Source organism: Schistocerca gregaria, chromosome 8, assembly GCF_023897955.1.
Source record: "Schistocerca gregaria isolate iqSchGreg1 chromosome 8, iqSchGreg1.2, whole genome shotgun sequence".
Taxonomy (NCBI): domain Eukaryota; kingdom Metazoa; phylum Arthropoda; class Insecta; order Orthoptera; family Acrididae; genus Schistocerca; species Schistocerca gregaria.
The window spans coordinates 502,747,493-502,773,203 of NC_064927.1; the positions used below are offsets into that span (position 1 = coordinate 502,747,493).

At 46.9% G+C, this 25,711-nt stretch overlaps 1 protein-coding gene and 1 pseudogene across 1 annotated transcript in view; one reads left to right on the top strand and one right to left on the bottom strand.

The window, feature by feature from the left end:
* The window catches only part of LOC126285273 (T-box transcription factor TBX1-like), a 431,754-nt gene that overhangs the window by 258,952 nt on the left and 147,091 nt on the right, over window positions 1–25,711 (top strand). Inside the window, exons 4-5 of the mRNA XM_049984563.1 lie at window positions 11,121–11,237; window positions 19,701–19,857. Of these exons, the coding sequence (XP_049840520.1) occupies window positions 11,121–11,237; window positions 19,701–19,857 (274 nt within the window). The remainder of the gene's footprint in view (window positions 1–11,120; window positions 11,238–19,700; window positions 19,858–25,711) is intronic.
* LOC126285606 (5S ribosomal RNA) lies at window positions 16,376–16,493 on the bottom strand (annotated as a pseudogene).

The window sequence follows — 25,711 nt, forward strand, 5'->3', positions numbered from 1 at the left end:
TGTATCCGAGCATTACGGGGCTGTTTTTCCTACTTATTCCCATTAACTTACATTTTTTTCATGTTTAGGATTAGCTGTCATTCATCACACCGTCTGGAAATTTTGTCACGTCATCTTGTATCCTCCTGCAGTCACTCAACTTCGTCCTCTCACAATATACTACAGTATCGCCAGCAAACAACTGCAGATTACTGCCCACCCCGTGCGTCAAATCATTCACGTGTGCAGAGAACAACGGCGGTCCTGTCACACATCCTCGGCTACTCCCGACGATACCCTTGTCTCTGATGAACGCTCGCTGTCGAGGATAACGTATCGGGTTCTATAACTTACAAAGTCTTCCAGCCGACTGTAGCGCCTAGAACCGCTCGGCTGCGAGTGGAGTGGCCTTACGGTTCTAGGCGCTACAGTCTAGAACCGAGCGACCGCTATGGTCGCAGGTTCGAATCCTGCCTCGGGCATGGGTGTGTGTGATGCCCCTAGGTTAGTTAGGTTTAAGTAGTTCTAAGTTCTAGACGACTGATGACCTCAGAAGTTAAGTCCCATAGTGCTCAGAGCGATTTGAACCTTTTTTTTTTTCTCCAAGTACCTGAAGATGAGCCTCCAGGAGTCGGAATGCATCGTGCATTTTAATAAAATTACGATTTGTGGCTGAAGGCGGTTGTCCTTCATTATTACGAAAGTAATACAGTCAGGGAAGAAACACTGCAAATAATGGGTAAAATTGAGTACGATTTACAAATTTGAATGCTACTTACTGATATAGAGGAGACGCTACAACGGAAACGGGGAATATTTTGTAGATAGTTGTTCCCAGAAATTTTTGAAGTCGATTTTTTTTCTTACCAAGCCCATAAATGTGTAGACATGGCATGCAATAGACTGAAACAGGGATTGAAAAGCCGTCAAAACTACAATCCAACTTCTAATAACCATACCACAACAAAGATCAAAATTTATAATGATTGTGGTGTCACTCACGCTGCTAAATACTGCATTTTCGGGCAACAACAAAGTTATTGAGTGGCAGGTGTCATTAGAGCACAGTTAATAAAGTCATTTCATGTAATAATGAATAAACTAGGCACTCATCATTACGTGTTTCCCAAGCTGGTCTCGTTGTAAAATGATGGCTCAATCGTCGAAAATCTAGTGCTGATGATTCCTAGCTCGGATGCAAAGAGGCCTAGGTTTTATCTGCTATATTCAAAACTTTTATAGATGAGCATCACAAATCATTCTTGAAGATTACGCTTTTGCAGGGCAACGGTGATGTAAAAAAGTGATCATCATTACGAATTTAAGTTACACTTCTTTTTTATTGCTTTTATTGCAGTATCACGTAACACGCAAAACCTCACTTCACAATACAAAACATACTTGAAAACATCTTCCTGACTGTTAAAGTTCACATTTTATAAGCTGACTACAACATGCGTCTTTCCAACATGACGACCAAGACTTGACTTTTTCAAGGTCCGACTCTCTAGTAACCGCTTACGCGCCCAGAAATCAGGAGTTACAAGCACGTCAAAGATCATAGTAACAAAAGAGAGAATACACATAAGAATAATATCATTGCAATAGAAACACATCGATGTACCGAAGTACCTCTACATTAATGAAATCAAGTCTGAATGTTGTCACAGAAATGTTAACCATTCTACAGAAACACAGTAGAATATTGCTGGTATGGAGAGGTTGAGGTGAGGCGCCGTAATGGTTACGTAATGCAAGTAGCACTACAAACTCCAGAAAGCAGTGGGAACATAGGGATGTGGGGAGAGCCGCTGTGGGTGGCCGTCCGGCCGCTGCTGCCGCCGAGGCTAGCCATCACTCGCCGCCGGCGCTGGAAGCCCGTCCGCTCCAGCCGCGCCGCCCCCTCCAGCCGCGCCGCCCCCTCCAGCCGGGCAGCCAGTGGGCCTCTTAGCGACAGGCGTCAGCGAAATAGGGAGTCAGCAAAACAGGTACCTCGCGACGTCAGTCTTGTACGAGGAGCGTCTTCACCGTTCTAAAACGAAATAAAAACCAAAAAACAGCACAACTGTGTTTTTACATGATAGCCTTGTTCTTTGTCTACTTCCAGCATAATTTTCATGCATACTAACGCACTTACTGCGCAGCGTCAGCAGCTTCTGAATTCAATCCTCATACACTACTGGCCATTAAAATTCCTACACCAAGAAGAAATGCAGATGATAAACGGGTATTCATTGGACCAATATATTATACTAGAACTGACATCAGATTACATTTTCACGCAACTTGGGTGCATAGATCCTGAGAAATAAATCCCCAGAACAACCACCTCTGGTCGTAATAACGGCCTTGATACGCCTGGGCATTGAGTCAAACAGAGCTTGGATGGCGAGTACAGGTACAGCTTCCCATGCAGCTTCAACACGATCCCACAGTTCATCAAGAGTAGTTACTGGCGTCTTGTGACGAGCCAGTTGATCGGCCACCATTGACCAGACGTTTTCATTTCGCGAGAGATCTGGAGAAAGTGCTGGCCAGCGCAGCAGTCGAACATTTTCTGTATCCAGAAAGACTCGTACAGGAGCTGCAACATGCGGTCATGCATTATCCTGCTGAAATGTAGGGTTTCGCAGGGATCGAATGGAGGTTAGAGCTACGGGTCGTAAATATCTGAAATGCAACGTCCACTGTTCAAAGTGCCGTCAATTTGAACGAAGGTGACCGTGACCTGTAAGCAATGGCACCCCATACCATCCTGCCAGCTGATTTGCCAGTATGGCGATGATGAATCCACGCTCCCAATGTGCGTTCACCGCGACGTCGCCAAACTCGTATGCGACCATCACGATGCTGTAAACAGAACCTGGATTCATCCGAAAAAATGACGGTTTGCCATTCGTGCACTCAGGTTCGTCGTTGAGTACACGATCGCAGGCGCTCCTGTCTGTGATGCAGCGTCGAGGGTAACCGCAGCCACGGTCTCCGAGCTGACAGTCCGTGCTGCTGCAAACGTCGTCGAACTGTTCGTGCAGATGGTTGTTGTCTTGCCAGCGTCCCCATCTCTTGAGTCAGGGATCGAGACGTGGCTGCACGATCCGTTACAGCCATGTGGATAAGATGCCTGTCATCTCGACTGATAGTGATACGAGGCCGTTGGGATCCAGCACGGCGTTCCGTATTACCCTCATGAACCCACCGATTCCATATTCTGCTAACAGTCATTGGATCTCGACCAACGCGAGCAGCAGTGTCGCGATACGATAAACCGCAATCGCGATAGGCTACAATCCGACCTTCATCAAAGTCGGAAACGTGATGGTACGCATTTCTCCTCCTTACACGAGGCATCACAACAACGTTCCGCCGGCAGGAGTGGCCGAGCGGTTCTAGGCGCTCAGTCCGGAACGGTGCGACCGCTAGGGTTACAGGTTCGAATCCTGCCTCGGGCATGGATGTGTGTCATGTCCTTAGGTTAGTTAGGTTTAAGTAGTTCTAAGTTATAGCGGACTGATGACCTCAGAAGTTAAGTCCCATAGCGCTCAGAGCCATTTGAACCAAGCCATTTGAGCAACGTTTCACCACGCAACGTCGGTCAACTGCTGTTGGTGTATGAGAAATCGGTTGGGAGCGTTCCTCATGTCAGCACGTTGTAGGTGTCGCCACCGGCGCCAACCTCTTGGGAATGGTCTGAAAAGCTAATCATTTGCATATCACAGCATCTTCTTCCTGTCGGTTAAATTTTGCGTCTGTAGCACGTCATCTTCGTGCTGAAGCAATTTTATTGACCAGTAGTGCAGAACTCTACCGACTCACTTTCTAACGATTCGTACGCTAACGTTTTCCTCCTAGAGGATCTGAAATTGATTCCGTATTTTTAGCTTTCCAGTTTTTGACCCCGCTCTTCACAGGCGATTTCTAATGAAATTTTGTGGCTTTAGAATGTCGTATCAGTCGTGCGACTGGATTCGTGGTTGCTTCCGAAACATCACAGTTAAGAGCAAGTGACTGAAAGAAATGGAGTGTAGGTGAAGTGATACCTTGCGTTCGCCGAGTGTCATAGGGCTCTGCTGTTCCTCATACACTGAAGCGCCAAGGAAACTGGTATAGGCATGCGTATCCAAACACACAGGTATGTAAACGGTAAGCCGCGTGGTTTGAGGCGCCATGTCACGGATTGCGCGGCCCCTCCCGCCGGAGGTTCGAGTCCTCCCTGGGGCATGGGTGTGTGTGTTGTTCTTAGCATAAGTTAGTTTAAGTAGTGTGTAACTCTAGGGACCGATGACCTCAGCACATTCCCTTAGCATCATGAAAGCGACGTTTCGTAATGATGTGGAACGTCTCACATTAGCATAAGTTTTCGTTAGACACAATAATTTTTTCTTTTTCTTTTTATTTTTTTTCAGTTACTACTTTATATCTAAGAACCTTCCTATTCAGTAGAAGGTGCTGTCATTCAAAAATTCTATTACTTTTCTTTTAAATGTTGGTTGGCCACCTGTCAGAGTTTTAATACTATTTGGCCAATGACCAGACACTTTTGTGGCAGCATAATTCACCCCTTTCTGGGCAAAGTGAGCTTTAATCCAGAACAGTGAAGATCATCCCTTCTTCTAGTGTTGTAGCTATGCACTTCGCGATTATTTTTGAATTGGAATGAGTTATTAATGATCGATTTCATAAGTGAATGTATGTATTGCGAAGGGACTGTGAATACACCTAGTTCCTTAAATAAAGGTTGTCTTGGGTGGCCTCCAGCTGTTATTCTGATTACACACTTACGTGCAATGAATACCTTCTCTCTTAACCACGAATTTCCCCAAAATATGCCATATGAAAGCAGTGAATGAAAACAGGCATAGTATGTTAATTTACTGACATTTAATTATCACCAAAATTTGCAATAACCCAAATAGCATGAGTAGCTGAACCTAACCGTTTCAGCAGATCATCGACGTGTTTCTTCAAATACACTTTCTCATGAATGCACACACCCAGAAATTATGAGTATTCTGCCTTAGAAACAGACTTATTTTCATAGTGTATACAGCGTGTTACAAAAAGGTACGGCCGAACTTTCAGGAAACATTCCTCATACACAAATACAGAAAAGATGTTATATGGACATGTGTCCGGAAACGCTTAATTTCCATGTTCGAGCTCATTTTAGTTTCGTCAGTATGTACTGTACTTCCTCGATTCACAGCCAGTTGGCCCAATTGAAGGAAGGTAATGTTGACTTCGGTGCTTGTGTTGACATGTGACTCATTGCTCTACAGTACTAGCATCAAGCACATCAGTACGTAGCATCAACAGGTTGGTGTTGATCACAAACGTGGTTTTGCAATCAGTGCAATGTTTACAAATGCGGAGTTGGCAGATGCCCATTTGATGTGTGGATTAGCACGGGGCAATAGCCGTGGCGCGGTACGTTTGTATCGAGACAGATTTCCAGAACGAAGGTGTCCCGACAGGAAGACGTTCGAAGCAATTGATCGGCGTCTTAGGGAGCACGGAACATTCCAGTCTACGACTCGAGACTGGGGAAGACCTAGAACGACGAGGACACCTGCAATGGACGAGTCAGTTGTTCGTGCAGTTGGCGATAACCCTAATGTCAGCGTCAGACAAGTTGCTGCTGTACAAGGTAACATTGACCACGTCACAGTATAGAGAGTGCTACGGGAGAACCAGTTGTTTCCGTACCATGTACAGCGTGTGCAGGCACTATCAGCAGCTGATTGGCCTCCACGGGTACACTTCTGCGAATGGTTCATGTCAATCCTCATTTCAGTGCAAATGTTCTCTTTACGGATGCGGCTTCATTCTAAATTGTATATTTTCACAATCAACATGTGTGGGCTGACGAGAATCCGCAAGCAGTTGTGCAATCACGTCATCAACACAGATTTTCTGTGAACGTTTGGGCAGGCATTGTTGGTGATGTCTTGATTGGGCCCCATGTTCTTCCACCTACGCTCAATGGAGCACGTTATCATGATTTCATACGGGATACTCTACCTGTGCTGCTAGAACATGTGCCTTTACAAGTACGGCACAACATGTGGTTCATGCACGATGGAGCTCCTGCACATTTCAGTCGAAGTGTTCGTACGCTTCTCAACAACAGATTCGGTGACCGATGGATTGGTAGAGGCGGACCAATTCCATGGCCTCCACGCTCTCCTGACCTCAGCCCTCTTGACTTTAATTTATGGGGGCATTTGAAAGCTCTTGTCTACGCAACCCCAGTACCAAATGTAGACACTCTTCGTGCTCGTATTGTCGATGGCTGTGATACAATACGCCATTCTCCAGTGCTGCATCAGCGCATCAGGGATTCCATGTGACGGAGGGTGGATGCATGTATCCTCGCTAACGGAGGACATTTTGAATATTTCCTGTAACAAAGTGTTTGAAGTCACGCTGGTACGTTCTGTTGCTGTGTGTCTCCATTCCATGATTAATGTGATTTGAAGAGAAGTAATAAAATGAGCTCTAACATGGAAAGTAAGCGTTTCCGGACACATGTCCACATAACATATTTTCTTTCTTTGTGTGTGAGGAATGTTTCCTGAAAGTTTGGCCATAGCTTTTTCTAACACGTTATATACATCAGTGGTATTACGCCGTTTACTACACAGAATTCTATAAACTGTGTTTTCTCAAAATTTAGCTAGAGTCCATTTGCAGAGAACCACTTAATAATTTTCTGACAGACATGACTGATAATTTAACTGCCAGCCGCTGTGGTCGAGCGGTTCCAGGCGCTTCAGTCCGGAACCGCGTGGCTGCTAAGGTCGCGGGTTCGAATCCGGCCTCGGTCATGTTTGTGAAGTGCTTACGTTAGTTAGGTTTAAGTAGTTCTAAGTTCTAGGGGACTGATGACCTCAGATATAAAGTCCCATAGTGCTTAGAGCCATTTGTATTGTATAATTGTTTGAGTTTCCAGTTGACGAGCGTGGGGCGTGGGAGCCAATACGAAGTTCGATTAAAGCAGAACGCGAGATGAGAGAGGCGCGGCCGGCGGAAGCAGATGGACACGCTCCTGCTGCCCCTCGTCACGGCTGCAGAGGCACCCACCTCCGTCACCGAGCGCGGCGAGGCGAGGCCCGACCTCTGAACCGGAAGGCCAAAACATTGCCAGCACACAGCAGACACATCTCTCCATCAGCACCGCCTGACAACGGTGGAACGGTTGTTCGCCGACAATGTCCTGGACCTTCGACGGCTGGATCCGGCAGTACTCTCGAGATCCTTGTATGTTTGTACGGACATCTCTGCAGTTCTCATACTCACTGAAATTCCCTCGTAACAGCACCGTAGCACGCCAGTAGAGGAGGCAAACCAAAAATGGGCAGCCCGTTGATTACGTCGTGCTGTAATTCGCTTGATGTATCGCAAGGGGAAGAACGCAGCAGCACTGTAAGTTTATGCAAGTATACGGTGACAGTGCATCATCGCATCAGTCTGGTTAGGTGGCACAGACATAAAAAAAAGGCTTTGAGCACATGGGACTTAACTTCTAAGGTTATCAGTCCCCTAGAACTTAGAACTACTTAAACCTAACTAACCTAAGTACATCACACACATCCATGCTCGAGGCAGGATTCGAACCTCCGACCGTAGCGGAGGCGCTGTTCCTGACTGTAGCACCTAGACATTTTCAGTGTGGTGAGATAAGTTAGAATGACCAGGAACGAAGTAGCAGAATATATTATTGTGAAGAAATAGGGAGTGCAAGAGAAGTGGAGGCCCGGCGCCCGAAGACCGGCATATCACCCAATCGAGGGAATAACGGGAAAACTGAAAATCTTCTCAGGAATCGGCTTTCAATATTTTGTACGGAGTTTTGTTCAGGACACTCCTCGAGTGCCAGTGCAGCCGGGATGATGTTGCAGCTGTGTCGAGCTAGTCCACACAACTTCCTTAGCCACCCAGTCTCCATGAACCACTGCTGGCTGTCTCACTGTAACCCCAAGATAAAAGGCTGAGGCAAGTGGCGGAAACGTATAGATTCACAGGCCAAAACTCAACCACTTTCGGGCAAGAGGATGCTTAGTTTTCTTTTTCTGTGACTACCGTGATGTCATCTAGATGAAGGTAGTAACTGCAAAATCGACACAGCAGCCTAATAGTCCTGACAGAGTAGGGAAGACCATCAACAAGAAGCGTCAAGGGAAACTGTCACAGGCGTGTTTCTTTCCTTCTTTTTTCCACCGCACCAGTGCCCCACCTGTTTCTGCACAGGGCGCAGTCACGTATGCTGCTTCTTTGGCCTATCAGATTTTGTCTCATATTCGTATTTCCTTATATGCAACCCAGTGACATCTTACTCTTTCCTCGGATAAAGAAACCTTCAGTATAGAATAGGACTGTTGATACTTTTAAAAATATCTCAGAATCCGTCAATGTCGATATTTAAAAATGTATCATTATCGGCACTCGTTATATCGGAAATACTATCGATGTGTCCACCGGCGCGGTAGCTCAATGTGTTCGGTCAGAAAGCTGGCTGGTCTCTGTAATAACAATAATAATAAAAAAAACTGAGCGAATGGATCAACAACGAACTTCAACGGATGTTATGTGACGTCTGCCACGACCAAATACTACGAACAAAACCCCAAAAGAAAAAAAAAAAAGTGGTAACGTGCATGCATCCCATGCAGTGGGCCCGGGTTCAATTCCCGGCCGTATTCTACTTGTTCATATCTACATACATACTCCACTAACCACAAACCGGTGTGTGGGGGAGGGCACAATTAGCGCCAAAATCATATTTGCCCCCCTCTGTTCCACTCACGGTTCGCGTGAGGTAAAAACGACTGTCTGAACGCCTCAGTACGACCTCTTATTTCCCTTATCTCTGAACGGTGATCATTGCGCGATTTGAAAGTTGGTGGTAATAATATATGCTCTACATCCTCTGTGAAGATCGGATTTTGGAATTTAGTGAGCAGACCCTTCCGTTTAGCGCGCCATCTATTTGCAAGTGTGTCCCGCTTTAAACTTTCTATGAGGTTTGTAACGCTCTCGCGATGGCTAAATGTACCAGTCACGAATCTTGCCGCTTTTCTTTGGACCTTCTCAATCTCATGAATCAGACCCAACTGGTAACGGTCCCATACAGACGAACAATACTCCAAGACTGTACGAACTAACGTAAGCTGCATCGCTTCAGGATTCTACCAGTAAACCGCAATCTAGAGTTCGCCTTACCCGTTACTTGTGTAATCTGATCATTCCATTTGAGATCATTTCGAATAGTCACTCTCAACAAATCTCAGTCTTCTGATCGCATTGCCAGCTACTGATTTTTGGCGTTCCTCCTTCTTCATATCGCTTCTTACTACTGTCTGTGAACCATTGAAACGATGTGACGAACTCCAGAAGTTCACCTCTAAAATCGTAGTCGGATGCTGTCGGGCTTCCTATTCATTTTGGGCAGTATCCACATTTAACGGGAGCCATCTTTAATTAAACAGAGTGGAGATTTAGTCCAACAATTTGTGGAATTCCTTACGATCCTGCAACAACAATACTTTTTATGCACAACATCATTGTCGGTAAACAGTTTGGTAATGTTGCTGATACTTCCTGATAAATCATTTATATTTTGGGAACAGTAGACATCCTATTAGTTCTACTTGGGACATAATCTGTGTTATTTTTCAGTTATTATTGGTTTTCCGTCTTGAGCTTACAGCTTACTGCTATTTAATTAAAGAGAATAGCAGCAAGCTCAAGACGGAAAAGCAATAATAACTAATTTTATCAGCTGCTGCGGAAATGGCCATGCAAACACACTTATGATGTTACTCTTGTTTCTGCTGAACATGCGCGATCCGTTGTAATGCACTGTTTTATGTTACTCTAAAAGCAATCTAACCAGTCACATGTCTGTGAAGATACTCTGTATTATAGTATCTTGGCTACTGTTTGATAACAGGTTTCGAAAATGTAGGAAGTATCTACCTCTTCATCTCCATCTCATATTTGCAACTTACGTTTCTCTGTAATGGTTCATCTTGAATTCGTGCTCCTTCTTTTCAGGTGAACTTCTTATCGCTAATGAAGATTGATTTTCGAATTTCATTTCTATTTGCTACCAGAATTTGAATATTAGAAGTACTTTCTGTCTCGAAAACAAGACTTCCGATACGTGTCTGCAAGCCAGGCTCATTAGCTTGAACGTTCAAAGAGTCCACATGATTCTGCATTGTACCGACAAGTGTCAACAGTCTTTTTCGAAAAACGTCATCGTCGGCTTTGATTGCTAAAATCTGTTTCTTTATAAAATTTACTATGATTCAATCCCTTTATCCAATTTCAAGCGAAATGCATCGAAAAATTTATGCTTCGACACTTGTGTTCGGAGAGGCGGTTAAACTTCCATGTAACGATTACTGTTCCAGAAACGTTGTTGAAACTGTACGCTTAGATTAATGTACAACTGTCCGCCCCCGGTAGCTGAGTGGTCAGCGCGACAGAATGTCAATCAAGGACCCGGGTTCGATTCCCGGCTTGGTCGTCGATTTTCTCCGCTCAGGGACTGGGTGTTGTGTTGTGCTTATCATCATCATACCATCCTCATCGACGCGAAAGCCGCCGAAGTGGCGTCAAATCGAAATGCTTGCACCCGGCGAACGGTCTACCCGACGGGAGGCCCTAGTTACACGACATTTAATGTACAACTGGGACCTGTGTGCTAATGATTGTCTAACACACTCAAAACAACAAGATATTGCACGAGTAATCTCTGCAGCTTCACCGAATGGAGCAGTCCGCTCATCTGGAGTGTCTTCCAGTCGCTCGTACACCAAACACTTCATCCCCCCCCCCCCTCCCCTCCCCCGTCCTCAGAAAGAAATGGCTGTTTGAAGACCGTCTCTGAACATAACAAGCGTGAAAATCTTGGTGGAGCGTTACCGGGGAAACCTATGACATCTTTCACACATGAAAAAGTTTTATTTCTCCTCAGAACTCCAAAATTTTGTATGCCTTATCACTGCGCCCACACTAAGCAGGTACTAGACTGTGGACGTAATAAAGATGCCGTCGGTTGCATAAATGAAGGAGAACGAGAGGCGGCCAAAGCGTAGCAGGTTGTATATGTAGGTGTGTGTGTGTGCGTGTTGCAGGCGGATGTTCCCGACGTTCCAGGCGCGGCTGTTCGGGCTGGACCCCTGTGCCGACTACATGCTCATGATGGACTTCGTGCCCGTCGACGACAAGCGCTACCGGTACGCCTTCCACAGGTGAGCTCGCCGTCTCTGCCGGGGTGTGTGTTGGAGGCGCCGCGAAGACCCACGTCAGCGCACACAATAAAACAGTGCTGCTCCCAGTTTATCAAATAAATCGAACGAGACCAAAATTTTGAGTCCATATTAAATTCCTCTCGACGATGTAGTCGCGAAATGCAAAGTACGTTTCAGCGCACAAGAAAAATTTACATTTTTCCGGTGGACACAGCAATAAAACAATTACACCATCGAATGCATTTATTACGACTTCAGATCTACTTTCGCCGACACGTGGAAATGTATATACACTCCTGGAAATGGAAAAAAGGACACATTGACATCGGTGTGTCAGACCCACCATACTTGCTCCGGACACTGCGAGAGGGCTGTACAAGCAATGATCACACGCACGGCACAGCGGACACACCAGGAACCGCGGTGTTGGCCGTCGAATGGCGCGAGCTGCACAGCATTTGTGCACCGCCGCCGTCAGTGTCAGCCAGTTTGCCGTGGCATACGGAGCTCCATCGCAGTCTTTAACACTGGTAGCATGCCGCGACAGCGTGGACGTGAACCGTATGTGCAGTTGACGGACTTTGAGCGAGGGCGTATAGTGGGCATGCGGGAGGCCGGGTGGACGTACCGCCGAATTGCTCAACACGAGGGGCGTGAGGTCTCCACAGTACATCGATGTTGTCGCCAGTGGTCGGCGGAAGGTGCACGTGCCCGTCGACCTGGGACCGGACCGCAGCGACGCACGGATGCACGCCAAGACCGTAGGATCCTACGCAGTGCCGTAGGGGACCGCCCCGCCACTTCCCAGCAAATTAGGGACACTGTTGCTCCTGGGGTATCGGCGAAGACCATTCGCAACCGTCTCCATGAAGCTGGGCTACGGTCCCGCACACCGTTAGGAAGTCTTCTGCTCACGCCCCAACATCGTGTAGCCCGGCTCCAGTGGTGTCGCGACAGGCGTGAATGGAGGGACGAATGGAGACGTGTCGTCTTCAGCGAGGAGAGTTGCTTCTGCCTTGGTGCCAATGATGGTCGTATGCGTGTTTGGCGCCGTGCAGGTGAGCGCCACAATCAGGACTGCATACGACCGAGGCACACAGGGCCAACACCCGGCATCATGGTGTGGGGAGCGATCTCCTACACTGTCCGTACACCTCTGGTGATCGTCGAGGGGACACTGAATAGTGCACGGTACATCCAAACCGTCATCGAACCCATCGTTCTACCATTCCTAGACCGGCAAGGGAACTTGTTGTTCCAACAGGACAATGCACGTCCGCATGTATCCCGTGCCACCCAACGTGCTCTAGAAGGTGTAAGTCAACTACCCTGGCCAGCAAGATCTCCGGATCTGTCCCCCATTGAGCATGTTTGGGACTGGATGAAGCGTCGTCTCACGCGGTCTGCACGTCCAGCATGAACGCTGGTCCAACTGAGGCGCCAGGTGGAAATGGCATGGCAAGCCGTTCCACAGGACTACATCCAGCATCTCTACTATCGACTCCATGAGAGAATAGCAGCCTGCATTGCTGCGAAAGATGGATATACACTGTACTAGTGCCGACATTGTGCACGCTCTTTTGCCTGTGTCTATGTGCCTGTGGTTCTGTCAGTGTGATCATGTGATGTATCTGACCCAAGGAATGTGTCAATAAAGTTTCCCCTTCCTGGGACAATGAATTCACGGTGTTCTTATTTCAATTTCCAGGAGTGTATTTTGGAACAGAGACTGGCTGGAGTTTTCATAGATAAAAATATGGCGTCTGGTATCAATTAACATACAGTATGTAGTCAATTGATGTACATACTGTAGAATGTCCTGAATCTATGGCAATAACTTGCGGCGTATGGCGCGTCTGTTGCTCATTACCACTTCTATTTAACATGTAAGTCACAGTAATTTTAAGACGGCGGGCACAGTATCGTAATTCAACTATAGTCTAATAAAAATTGCATACTATGCCATATGCAGACGACCAGGCTCTGTTTCCTAATATTAAAGATAAATTACGATACTTGATTCTCCAAAAATGATAGCCTACCGAAAACTTTCGGTTTTTTTTTAGTAATGTTTCATGGCATAGGAACGGCATAATTTCATAGTAAGCAAGTTTAGATACGAAGGACATCATATACGTCACTTTAACTTCGGGAAGTTGTAGTCCAGTATGACGTCTCCTCTGTCTGCTCCTAGAAAATGAGAGCACTATATACATTGTGTTTCTGCAGGTAAAACAGAAGACTGGCAATATTTGTTTCAATGCTGATTCAGTGCTACACAGGGTGCTCGGGAATTCCCGTCACAAACTTTTAGGACTTGTAGCAGTTTAGTAGTGAGTACATAATATTTTGAATAGGAACCCATGTCCGGAAACGTATCGTTTCCGTGCTACAACCATCAGAAAACATGTCGGTAGCGCGACCACTTTTACAATTAATTTATAAAATTTTTTAAACGTGTGTGAAATCTTATGGGACTTAACTGCTAAGGTCATCAGTCCCTAAGCTTACACACTACTTAACCTAAATTAGCCTAAGGACAAACACACACACCCATGCCCGAGGGAGGACTCGAACCTCCGCCGGGACCAGCCGCACAGTTTGTGACTGCAGCCCCCTAGACCGCTCGGCTAATCCCGCGCGGCTACAATTAATTTATAGTGCATGACTCAGTACATTACTTCCACTCACTAATAACCACTAAATCAGAAAAGAAAGTTAATCAGTTATACAATTTCAATTCGAGTTTGCGGCGTCTCCTTAGAGCACCACAGACACGTCTGCTGACGGTTAAGGTACCCTTTTTCGAAGTCGTTGCATAACTGCGGCGAAAAGGGTGTCCGATGAAGTCGGACGTTGTGGATAAAGATCTTGATAAAGGTGACAAGCATTTCTCACATTACCGTGAGCTTCGCCATGTAGATGGATCACGTAGGTGTATTCCGCAAGCGTGTACTGAACTATGTTGCTTCAACACTCACAGTAACGTGAATTAGACGCGAACCAGGTCAGTGGTGTAGGACAAACGTCAGATGACTGGATCTGATCTGACATAAGTACCCCCTGCCGTGATTAACCTGTGCACACCTACGTAGCAAACACGTTTTCGAACGGCTGTAGCACGGAAACAGTACGTTTCCTGACATGCGTTCCTGTACAAAATATTATGTACTGACTCCTATCTACAAGTCCAAAAGGTTGTAATGGAAATTTCCTAACACTCTGTATTAATTGTATTGAGTAATGAAGTTTGTGGTGATACGCTGCTATGTAGCACACCCCTACGTGAGACTGAAATGTGCTTATCTGGGTATGTGTTGGTGAAGCCAACCAATGTTTTATGGCAGGTAGCTACTTGGTGAAACAAAGGTTATATTTACAGAGTGATCTGTCTAGATTATATTGATAGGTGATAATTTGACTGCGATCTGGGGAAGACGATAAATGTGTTTTCAATAGAAGCTTTGACATTAGTGCCGTATGGATTAATTTCTCCAGCATAATGCACATGACGACACAGTGACGTTTGCATGACGTCTTGTGTCCTATGCACTGCTTAGCTGACGGAAGCAAACAGAGCAGACGCCATATTGGATTACAAGTGTATGAATTAAACTGCTGTACCAGGCGGTTTTCGTGTATAAGCTCGCTGGCTGTTTGTACGTAATGTCGCATTAAACATCTGTCAAGAGCGTCCGTAGCCGCATCCTAATATTGCCAAATACGAGGGTTGGAACTTAAATAGTGGCGACTATTACCGATGCAAAAGAGTTACATGTTTGCACCTGTTAGTGTCCTTCAAAGTAGTCACCAGCGTTGTGTAGAACCCGTTGCCAGCGATGTGGAAGGCGTAGTCTACCGTTAGTAGAGCGTGCTCTGTTGATGGTGCGAATGGAGCGGTCTCCTGCCTGTCGAATCTTTGGAACAGTTCTGAAGCGAATGCCACCAAGTGGTTGCTTCATCTTCGGAACCAAATCAAAGTCACAAGGACTTAAGTCCGGGGAGTAAGGTGGATGGTACAGTACTTTCGAGTCCCATAGACAGAACAGAGCAGCCGCAACTTGGCTGTATGCTCCCGCGCATTGTCGTGCAAAATGGTGGGTGGGTTACGCAGAAAGTGTCGCCGCTTCCTTCACAAAGCTGGTCGCAGGTGATGCTCCAAAAACGAACAGTAATACCGTACACTGACGGTCTGCCGTCACAGTCGTACACGAGAATCACCATAACTTTCACCATACTGCGGCTCTGACGCACTTTCGAGTTTCGCGGCGACCCATAATGACGCCATTCCTTGGACTGGCGCTTTAGTTTTGGCTCGAACGGTGTGGCCCATGTCTCTCCCAGTGTTACGATACGGCGTGAGAAAGCCTCTCCTTCACGCTCATAGCGCTCCAAGTGCGCCTGAGCAGCGTCGTAACGCATCCATTTCTGCATTTCCGTCAAGTCATGCGGAACCATCGTGATGCAATTTTTCGCATACCCAGGCGTTCCTTCTGGTTCAAATGGCTCTGAGTACTATGGGACTTAACAGCTATGGTCATCCGTCCCTTAGAACTTAGAACTACTTTAACCTATTTAACCTAAGGACATCACACAACACCCAGTCATCACGAGGCAGAGAAAATCTCTGACCCCGCCGGGAATCGAACCCGGGAACCCGGGCGTGGCAAGCGAGACCGCTACCGCACGACCACGAGCTGCGGACTTCCTTCAGGATGCGAAGGACAGTCGTATGTGCTAATCCGGTTTTGTGGGGAGCTGACGAATCGTATGGCGTGGATCACTGTCCACTAAAGCGACAATAGCATGCACTACTTCTTCAGAGACGCTAGGACGATCTACCCGATTCATGTCCGCCACAGTTGAAGGTTCAAATGGTTGTAAGCACTATGGGACTTAATATCTGAGGTCGTCAGTCCCCTACACTTAGGACCCCCCCAACAGGCCATGAAAGTCCAACGGTACCGACCGGCCGCCGTGTCATCCTCAGGCCATAGGCGTCACTGGATGCAGATATGGAGGGGCATGTGGTCAGCACACCGCTCTCCCGGCCGTATGTCAGTATCCGAGACCGGAGCCGCTACTTCTCTATCAAGTAGCTCCTCAGTTTGCCTCACAAGGGCTGAGTGCAGCCCGCTTGCCAAAAGCGCTCGGCAGACCGGATGGTCACCCATCCAAGTGCTAGCCCAGCCCGACGGCGCTTAACTTCGGTGATCTGACGGGAACCGGTGTTACCACTGCGGCGAGGCCGTCGGCCATACTTAGGACTACTTAAACCTGACTAACCTAAGGACATCACAGACATCCATGCCCGAGGCAGGATTCGAACCTGCAACCGTAGCAGCAGCGCGGTTCCGGACTGAAGCGCCTGGAAATGCTCGGCCACAGCGGCCGGCCCTTCGTTGAGGGCTTTTACCCAACGTGCCACTCTCTGTACGGCGATGCCAATTCCCCGCACGCCTCTTCAAGACCTCGATGACACTGTCGTGCTGTACCGCAGAGATAGGCTGGACAGTGAAGGGGGAGGCGTGTTTATAGCGATAAGAAGTGCAATAGTATCGAAGGAAATTGACGGAGATTCGAATTGTGAAATGATTTGGGTGAAGGTCACGGTTAAAGCAGGCTCAGACATGGTAATTGGATGTCTCTATAGGCCCCCGGGCTCAGCAGCTGTTGTGGCTCAGCACCTGAAGAATAATTTGGAAAATATTTCGAGTAGATTTCCCCACCATGTTATAGTTCTGGGTGGAGATTTTAATTTGCCGGATATAGACTGGGAGACTCAAACGTTCATAACGGGTGGCAGGGACAAAGAATCCAGTGAAATATTTTTAAGTGCTTTATCTGAAAACTACCTTGAGCAGTTAAACAGAAAACCGACTCGTGGCGATAATATATTAGACCTTCTGGTGACAAACAGACCCGAACTATTTGAATCAGTTAATGCAGAACAGGGAATCAGCGATCATAAAGCGGTTACTGCGTCGATGATTTCAGCCGTAAATAGAAATATTAAAAAAGGTAGGAAGATTTTTCTGTTTAGCAAAAGTGACAAAAAGCAGATTACAGAGTACCTGACGGCTCAACACAAAAGTTTTGTCTCAAGTGCAGATAGTGTTGAGGATCAGTGGACAAAGTTCAAAACCATGGTACAATATGCGTTAGATGAGTATGTGCCAAGCAAGATCGTAAGAGATGGAAAAGAGCCACCGTGGTACAACAACCGAGTTAGAAAACTGCTGCGGAAGCAAAGGGAACTTCACAGCAAACATAAACATAGCCAAAGCCTTGCAGACAAACAAAAATTACGCGAAGCGAAATGTAGTGTGAGGAGGGCTATGCGAGAGGCTTTCAATGAATTCGAAAGTAACGTTCTATGTAGTGACTTGGCAGAAAATCCTAAGAAATTTTGGTCCTATGTCAAAGCGGTAGGTGGATCAAAACAAAATGTCCAGACACTCTGTGACCAAAATGGTACTGAAACAGAGGATGACAGACTAAAGGCCGAATTACTAAATGTCTTCTTCCAAAGCTGTTTCACAGAGGAAGACTGCACTGTGCTTCCTTCTCTAGATTGTCGCACAGTTGACAAAATGGTAGATATCGAAGTAGACGACAGAGGGATAGAGAAACAATTAAAATCGCTCAAAAGAGGAAAGGCCGCTGGTCCTGATGGGATACCAGTTCGATTTTACACAGAGTACGCGAAGGAACTTGCCCCCCTTCTTGCAGCGGTGTGCCGTAGGTCTCTCGAAGAGCGAAGCGTTCCAAAGGATTGGAAAAGGGCACAGGTCATCCCCGTTCTCAAGAAGGGACGTCGAACAGATGTGCAGAACTATAGACCTATATCTCTAACGTCGATCAGTTGTAGAATTTTGGAACACGTATTATGTTCGAGTATAATGTCTTTTCTGGAGACTAGAAATCTACTCTGTAGGAATCAGCATGGGTTTCGAAAAAGACGATCGTGTGAAACCCAGCTCGCGCTATTCGTCCACGACACTCAGAGGGCCTTAGACACGGGTTCACAGGTAGATGCCGTGTTTCTTGACTTCCGCAAGGCGTTTGACACAGTTCCCCATAGTCGTTTAATGAACAAAGTAAGAGCATACGGACTATCAGATCAATTGTGTGATTGGATTGAGGAGTTCGTAGATAACAGAACGCAGCACGTCATTCTCAGTGGAGAGAAGTCTTCCGAAGTAAGAGTGATTTCAGGTGTGCCGCAGGGGAGTGTCATAGGCCCGTTGCTATTCACAATATACATAAATGACCTGGTGGATGACATCGGAAGTTCACTGAGGCTGTTTGCAGATGATGCTGTGGTGTATCGAGAGGTTGCAACAATGGAAAATTGTACTGAAATGCAGGAGGATCTGCAGCGAATTGACGCAAGGTGCACGGAATGGCAATTGAATCTCAATGTAGCGAAGTGTAATGTGATGCGAATACGTAGAAAGATAGGTCCGTTATCATTTAGCTACAAAATAGCAGGTCAGCAACTGGAAGCAGTTAATTCCATAAATTATCTGGGAGTACGCATTAGGAGTGATTTAAAATGGAATGATCATATAAAGTTGATCGTCGGTAAAGCAGATGCCAGACTGAGATTCATTGGAAGAATCCTGAGGAAATGCAATCCGACAACAAAGGAAGTAGGTTACAGTACGCTTGTTCGCCCAATGCTTGAATACTGCTCAGCAGTGTGGGATCCGCACCAGGTAGGGTTGATAGAAGAGATAGAGAAGATCCAACGGAGAGCAGCGCGCTTCGTTACAGGATCATTTAGTAATTGCGAAAGCGTTACGGAGATGATAGATAAACTCCAGTGGAAGACTCTGCAGGAGAGACGCTCAGTAGCTCGGTACGGGCTTTTGTTGAAGTTTCGAGAACATACCTTCACCGAAGAGTCAAGCAGTATATTGCTCCCTCCTACATATATCTCGCGAAGAGAGCATGAGGATAAAATCAGAGAGATTAGAGCCCACACAGAAGCATACCGACAATCCTTCTTTCCACGTACAATACGAGACTGGAATAGAAGGGAGAACCGATAGAGGTACTCAGGGTACCCTCCGTCACACACCGTCAGGTGGCTTGCGGAGTACGGATGTAGATGTAGATGTAGATGTAGACTTGTGGCACATCCAATCTTGACCTAACTGCGTTGTTCCCGTTTCTAAAACACAGTGACACCGTTACGTCAGACCGCTCGCTCACAAGTGGCTGTGTTTCCCTCGATTGTGCGCACGCCGGTGACGTGGGAGGGGGGAGTCCGCTTGCTGGGAGGTAAGGCAGGTGGGTCAACGACGTGTGCTACCAGCGACAGTGATAGATTCCACTGCATTGCATCTCTGCAGCAGTGTTGCCACTATTTGAGGTCCAGGCTACGTAAATGAACGGCGTCACAGAAGTTGTAGTGATCCTCCAGACAGTGAGCTGTGCTTGTGTGTGTGTTGGCAGTTCCAGCTGGGTGGTGGCGGGGAAGGCGGACCCCGTGTCTCCGCCCAGGATCCACGTCCACCCGGACAGCCCCGCGTCCGGCGCACAGTGGATGAAGCAGGTGGTCAGCTTCGACAAGCTCAAGCTCACCAACAACCAGCTGGACGACAACGGGCACGTGAGTAGCCGCGCCACGCTTCTGCAGTAACACGGCTCTGACACTCCTAGAAAAGCCCTGCCAATATCCCGTATGAAATTGAACAGCAGGGCCCAGCCTGCCAACAGAGAGGGTTCAAAACTACAGTGACACCAACTTTGAACATTATAGTCAGCGTACTCAGTTCTATCTTTACTTACTGTGATCAGCACTAAATTGACACACAGTATTTTTTTTTAGCGCAGCCCAATCTGAATTTCAATAATCCCTACGAAAGAATGGCCCTGACTAACAATAACCTATACTTTTCATTAATCACTTACCTCACAAAAATCTTCGTTACTCCAACTACTGCAATACAGCGAGCGCCACTACTGCCAGCTAAATAAAAGATTCTAACTACGGAAGGCACTAACTACTGATAGGCAGAGTTAGCACATGAAAGATTTTGATCATCCATTTTTACAAATTTCCATTTTCTGACGGACACACGTCCAGATTGTCCGCTTATCAAAACTCTGGCATCTCTCTCCCCACATCCACCACTGCTGGCGGCTCACCTCCAGCTGCGCAACGCTACAAGCTATTGACATCCAACTGCCCAACGCTACACTAGCGAATAATCCTACAATGAGTCCAACCAGCCACTGACTGCACACAGCACAGTCAGCTTTTCTCATACAGAGCGCTACGTGACGTCACCAGCATACAAACCTTAACAGCCTACATACAACGGTTAATGCTGTTTGTGGATGGCGCTGTAGTTGGTGTCCGATGGTGCCCCATATGTGCACGGTTGGGGACAGATCTGGTGATCACGAGGGCCTAGTCAACATGTCGACACTCGGTAGAGCATTTTTGAATACAACATCGCTATAGGGGCGAGCGTTACCCTGTTGGAAAACCCCCCTGAAATGCTGTTCGTGAATGGCAGCGCAACAAGTCGATTCACCAGACTGACGTACAGCTTTACAGTCAGGTTGTGCGGGAGAACCACCAGATTGCTCCTGCTGCCACACGAAATCGCACCTCAGACTAATTGGTTGCAGGCACTCAGCCAAAACACGGCCATCGCTGGCTTTCGTCAGAAAACACAACTGATCTCCGCCCTGCCGTCCAACACTGAAGTAGCAAGCGGCGATAGTTTTGAGTCATTGGAACGCTCGCTTACAGGGAGTCTGGGCCGGAGCCGTCTTTGAAGTAACCGATTTTTAAGAGATGGTTGTTTCACTCTGGCGCCAACTGCTGCTCAGACTGCTGTGGCAGATGTAGTACGATGCTCCGGAGCCGCAAGCCGAATGCGATAGTCTTCCCTCTGGGTTATGCCATGTTGCCGTCCGGAGCCCAGTCTTCTTGTTCTTGTGCCCACGGCTGCCAGCAATCGTGTACAGCGGCTACATCCCTGGCAAGTGTTTCTGCACTACTGCGGAAGGAATATACAGCTTCTCGTAGCCCTACTACGTGAGGCGTTGACAGTGGCGACTTTCTCGCGTTAAACGCATTCTTGGCTGATACCTGCTTACCACGTCTAATCTCAAAGGTAATCAACGCTCACGGCCATCACAGCTTGTATGTAAAGCAGACATGATTTGCGTGCTCGTAGTGGTTCTACGAGCGCCAATCTTATGCGACTGGCGCGAAATTTGAACTTACACTCTTTCAGATGTACAAACACGTCTACCAATTTTAGTTCGTTATCGTATTTCTAACACTCAACACTTATAGAGCCGAGCCGCCGCCAGTGACGTCAAAAAAATGTTCAAATGTGTATGCAATCTTATGGGACTTAACTGCTAAGGTCATCAGTCCCTAAGCTTACACACTACTTAACCTAAATTATCCTAAGGACAAACACACACACCCATGCCCGAGGGAGACTGGAACCTCCGCCGGGACCAGCCGCACAGTCCATGACTGCAGCGCCCCTGACCGCTCGGCTAACCCCGCGCGGCTCTAGAGTTTAATGTCCCGTGATTACAAACTGAGTACAAACTCGGCTTACTGAAGAATGGGCAAGGATATTGATCTTGTCCTTCCCTTGCAAAGGAACCATTCCGTCATTTACCGGAAGCGATTAAAGGAAATCACGGGAAACCTGAATCAGGACAGCCAGACGCGAATTTGAGCCATCGTCCTCCCGAATGCGAGTCCAGCGTGCAAATCGCTGCACAAGGCCACTCGGTGGGTCGCACTGTCGTCTCGAACGTGGCTCCCTTTAGAGATGCACTCAACACCCTACCAACATCTCTCACTCTTTCGTTTTCCTTCACTACTACTAATTTCAGTCTCACACCAGTTAGTAGTGTTTCTCTTAGTTACGTAACACAAGTCAGACGCTTTAGAATTTAACTAGTAATTTCTTAATCTGTTTACCGTCTGCTTATTTTCCTTTGTCTTCCATTTGTTTAGCTTCCCTATCTATAAGAAGCAGTCAAATGGAAAGCAAACACCCACCACACCGTGACCGTGTAACGGTTCTATACAGAAGTAATCACCACTCGTGTTGAGTCATTTATTCCACAGGGGGACGAGACGATCAATTCCTATTCCGTAGAATGTGCACGGCCGCTGATAGAACCACAACCTGATCCGCTCTTGAACGTCCTCATCGTGCTGAAAGCGACGTCCACGAATGTCTTTCTGCAGGTCACCAAAGCTTAAGGTGAAAGATCCAGGCTGAACGATGGATTTACTGTGTTTAGCAAGTAAACCACCGAAGCGTTGCCTTTATCCGATTGCGAGTGTCCCGACGGGAGTCATGCTGCAGCATAACGATTCCTCTACTCGTAGAGTTTCTCCAGTCTACAGGGTGAGCACAAAGTCTTGCCTGATTATAACAATTTATTACAGAATAGCCGTTTGACATAATAATTTACATTTGATGCCGTTGCATACGTTAGTGTAACTAGTTTTTTTAACACCACTTACGTTCCTTCCATCCACCAGTCGAAATCACGCACTATCAAAGCCCAGTGGGAGGGGAGGGGGGTGCTCCATCTTGCTGCAAAATTATCCATGGTTGATATTCTTCTAACTGTGCGGCAATGAACTATTGCAAAACATGTAAGTAAACGTTAGCTGTAATGGATTTTTCCGCGAAGAAAAATAGTCCAAAAACCTTGATATGCAAGAGGCCACACCAAACATTCACTTTTTCGCTGTCTCGCTGTAACTGTGCAGTAGCATGTGGAGACTCTGAACCCCATATACGGACATTATGCCTATTTACTATTCTACTGACATGAAAGGTGGATTCATCGGTAAAGCATATGCGATTTAAGTAATTGTTAGCGTCATCAGTCCTGTTGAGAACCTCAGTTGCAAATTCAGCACGTGTCAGCAAATAATTCGGTTGCAAGGCCTGAACGATTTGCACTTTGTAAGGATGCAACATAAGCCTTTCATGAATTATCTTCACCACACTTGATTGCGGTATTTGAAGTTCACGTTAAACTTTACTTTATTGATTTAACGTCAGTAGGGCTGCGTCCATAAGAAGCCCGAAATTTACTCTGTGCGATTTCGTTTCGTGAAACCAAAGCACACATTGCGCTTTCTCCTGCTTCGACGCCGTTTCGCCAGCAACTAACGTGACCTAACAGACAGTGACGGTGTTGTGGAGCACTAGCGCCATCTATTGGTGACAACAACTACTAACACTAACCTATGTAATGGCATCAAATTTAACGTAATACGTCAAACGGTGATTCTGTTATAAATTTTTATGATCAGGGCGAGATTTTGTGCCCACCCTGTAGAACGACAATCAGTGTGCAGAGCTGTGAAGACGCTTTGCGGAAACTGCGCGCACTATGAAGTCCAAACGCCCAGGAATGCTGTTGGACGCGATCATGCTGTTGCACGACAACGCTCGCTTTCGCACTGCCAATCGGACAAGGCTGCGTTCCAGCGACTTGGTTGGGATGCACTGAAACATCCTCCTTCAGACCGGATGATTCACCGTGTAATTTTCACATCTTTGGAAAAGCATGTGAAGACGTCGGTTTCCGCTATGCCATATCCTAGAGCGTAGATTCTAAGAAGGGCCGTATTATTGTTTATGAAACTTCCTGGCAGATTAAAACTGTGTGCCGGACCGAGACTCGAACTCGGGAGATTTGTGTTTCACGGGCAAGTGCTCTACCAACTGAGCTACCAAAGCACGACTCACGACCCGTCCTCAGCTTCAGTTCTGCCAATCTCGTCTCCTATCATCCACACTTCACAGAAGCTCTCCTGCGAACCTTGCAGAACCAGCACTCTTGGTGGTGGTGGTGGTGGTGGTTAGTGTTCAACGTTCCGTCGACAACGAGGTCATTAGAGACGGAGCGCAAGCTCGGGTTCGGGAAGGACTGGGAAGAAAATCGGGCGTGCCCTTTCGAAGGACCCATCCCGGCATTTGCCTGAAACGATTTAGGGAAATCACGGAAAACTCAAATCAGGATGGCCGGAGACGGGATTGAACCGTCGTCCTCCCGAATGCGAGTCCAGTGTGCTAACCACTGCGCCACCTCGCTCGGTTCAGCACTCCTGGAAGAAAGGATATTGCGGAGACATGGCTTAGCTGTGGGATATTTCCAGAATGAGATTTTCATTTTGCAGAGGAGTATGCGCTGATATGAAACTTCCTGGCAGATTAAAACTGTGTGCCGGATCGAGACTCGAACTCGGGACCTTTGCCTTCTGCAGGCAAGTGCTCTACCAACTGAGCTACCCAAGGTAGAAGAACTGAAGCTGTGAGGACGGGTCGTGAGTCTTCCTTGGGTAGCTCAGTTTGTAGAGCATTTGCCAGCCAAAGGCAAAGGTACCGAGTTCGAGTCTCGGTCCGGCACACAGTTTTAATCTGTCAGGAAGTTTCATATCAGCGCAAACACCGCTGCAGAGTGAAAACCTCATTCTGGATATTATTGTTTAGTCACACCACTCGAAATGAGAGAAATTGGAGCTCACGCGGAAGCTTGCCGGTGTCGTTCTTCTTACTTACGATTCGCGAATAGAAGCGACGCGAGAAGTGGTCTTCACCCGCCATACACTGTAAGACAATCTTACAAGGATAAACGGTGAGCAGAAACAATCTGAACAGTTTGTAAGGGTGATACGGGATAGCTTCTGCTGAGAAATAATTGTTAAGAAAAAACTGGATACATTCCGCTGTTTCCGAGTTAATTATCGTAGAAGTTAGCTAATCACGCCGTTGCGCACACAGATTGAAGCGGCCCGCCATACATAATTAGTGTCAGTTGTTCTCACAGCGTAGATGATAGCGCACGAGACTGCTTAGTCTCTGCCTCGGGTTCGATCCTTACTTCCACCCCCTGTCCATTTTTTGTGTCGCTCTTGTTCCCCTTTTACACCGCTCTCTTGTTCGGCCACACGAAACCAAACCAAGTATGCATTTGTGAACATAGTCTCTCGCCGGCCGCTCAAATTTGTGCCCGCTAACTTTAATGCTGACTAACTCGGAAACGGTGCTACGTATCTTTCATCCTTAATAATTATTCCTCAGCGTCCCCTTACCTGCAACAACCTTACAGGCCTTTTAGACTCTTTCTGACCGTCCTGTGTCAGGAAGTGTAGACATACACTTCCTGACACTAAAATGGTCTGATGTCAATGTAACTTCGTACACGTACAAAACCTCTGCGTTAATGTAAATGATTAGAACTGCAATTCCGTCGACTGGCAGAATGGGAAGCAGAGAACATTAATGTTGTTCGTGTTCAGTGTAGTTTACAGCCCTAGTAGGGTATATAAGAGACGTGAAAAACTTCACACGTTGAGTGATGACTATGAATGATGCGGAGATGACACATGCCCGTGTGAGACAGAGTCTGAACTGGGCCTTACTGTGTGTCTGCGAATGAGCGTCGTTGGT